The sequence below is a fragment of the Plasmodium cynomolgi genome (genome assembly GCF_000321355.1).
Source record: "Plasmodium cynomolgi strain B DNA, scaffold: 0440, whole genome shotgun sequence".
Lineage (NCBI taxonomy): Eukaryota > Apicomplexa > Aconoidasida > Haemosporida > Plasmodiidae > Plasmodium > Plasmodium cynomolgi.
In genome coordinates this window covers 1-2,154 of record NW_004192901.1, presented here as the reverse complement: position 1 = coordinate 2,154, position 2,154 = coordinate 1, and the positions used below count along the sequence as shown (strand labels likewise).

The 2,154-nt window shown below is 23.5% G+C and overlaps 1 protein-coding gene across 1 annotated transcript; it reads left to right on the top strand.

The window, feature by feature from the left end:
- Nucleotides 1-640: 640 nt before the first annotated feature.
- Nucleotides 641-913, top strand: PCYB_004160 (hypothetical protein; the record flags this gene model as incomplete). The annotated part of the gene is made up of 2 exons (XM_004227837.1): nt 641-717; nt 786-913. Coding segments are annotated over 2 exons (205 nt in total), but the record flags the coding sequence as incomplete, so codon positions are not given.
- Nucleotides 914-2,154: the final 1,241 nt, after the last annotated feature.

The following is a 2,154-nucleotide window of genomic DNA, read 5'->3' as shown; positions in this document are numbered from 1 at the left end:
GTTTTTTTCGTTTAGTTATTTTATTTCCTTCATTATATTATTTATATGAATCTTATAATCAGTGTATATAACTTTAAAAACATTACTTTTGTAATTATATTATAAATTATAGAAAATACATTTATACATTCTAACATACTATCTTTGTCTTAAATATATAATTTCAATAATAAATGACTTTATTTTGCATTTCAGTAATTATTTTTATGACGAATTTTTCTTATTTTTTACATGGTATATATAATATTAAACTTATCCTTTATTGGCCTTTTAAGTAAAAATTGTAATTTCTAGGAAAAAATATCATTAAACATAGCTGTCACAAGTGATATTCTTGCCTAAAATAGATGATTTTTATGTATATATGCTACATTTTTAAAAAACATCAAAATTTAATGTATTTCTAATAATGTCGGGTACTACTAATGAGGAGTGGGAAGAACTAGAGGTAATGTTTGTACACTATAAATAAAAATTACCATTCCTTTTAAATAAAAGTTTCATGTTACGTAAATTATTTTGAATAACCTTCCTTGGTGTAAATATTTAACCAATGTTACATTTTTCATCATATTTAGTTATTACATTTTTCACGTGAAAAAATGATTAATTTCAAGAAATTTTTTTCATAAATTAGACAATGATATTAAACCTACTGAGTACGATGAATATTGTGGTACAGCTCATAATTGAAAGCATCATAGACACGCAAGACATGTTTGTGCAGCTATTTTAAATTATTTAAAACACAATAATGCATCAGATAATAACACTGACGTGTTCAGTATCTGTAAACTTTTGAATTATTGGGAATATAGTACATTAAATATTTTTTATTGTTCGAAGGAAAAATCAGAAGTAGTTAATGCTTATAAAGAACTAGAAAATATATGGAATGAACGTATTAATGATGGTAGTAGTGAACATTATTATCAGAAATGTAAACCTGATAGAGTTATTTTTGATTGTGCTGACTGAAAAAAGAAAAGAGTTATATGATTACTATATTGATATTTTGCCTATTTCTAAGTCTCCCGAAATCTATAAGAATATTGTGATCAATATTATAAATATATCAAATACAAAAAAAAAATATATGATGAATATGATAAATTTTCTAAAAATACTTATGGTAATCAATGTCCAAGTTTTTTTGAAAAATGTATGAAATATAATCCCCAAGATATTTTACCTAAGCTTATATGTAACCACGATATGAAAAAAAAGAAGAAACGCAAGCAGTAGTTTATGAAGAAGTACAACTCGAATCACGTACATTCACAACATTAATTAATGCAGACAATCCTAATCCTAGTACTCACACTGGTACAAAAGTTAGTAATGCACTTATAGGAGTAGTGGTGACTTCTATGACTTCTGGAGCTTTATATAAAAAAAAAGAGAATTTCACTTATGCATATGAATTATTTAACATTTTTTATAACTTTCATATTATATGCCTCTAATTAATTGATAAATCTGTTAAATATATATTGTATAACTTCTACATACAGGTTTATACCCTTAGGAACAATATTACGTAATGTATTTGTATGAAATAATAATAAGATGAGTAATGTAAATGGAGGAGGGAATGGATTATATGATTATGCATCAGAATCAATTAATCCGTATTCAGGAGAGGAACATTATATTCGATACCATCCTGCTTAATGTTTTTAATTCAAAACTGTTAAAAACATGCATTAATACAAGACTATCATGCAGTATTAAAATTTTCGCTTTAAATACAATCATTTAATTACTACAAAGTATAATAAATAAAATATTAATGCATTAATAGTATAAACACAAAATAATAACAAAAAATATATATTGAAAAATTCAGAAAATAAATAATTACTAACATATATAAATTAACAATAAATATAAGAAAATTATTTTCAATACTTACAAAAGAACAAGGTATTTCTATTATTTTCAATTAAATCCTCTGTAACGAATTTTTTTATAGAATGTATAATATACTTTATATGATATTATTATTATTGTAAGCATAAATAAACAGAACTGCTTGAAATAAATTCATAATAAACATAAGGAAATCTGATCATAATATGAATTTACGCATTATACTTTTCTCTTTATATATATTTTACAATTCAAGTAAATCTATTACACTTTGCCCCCCCC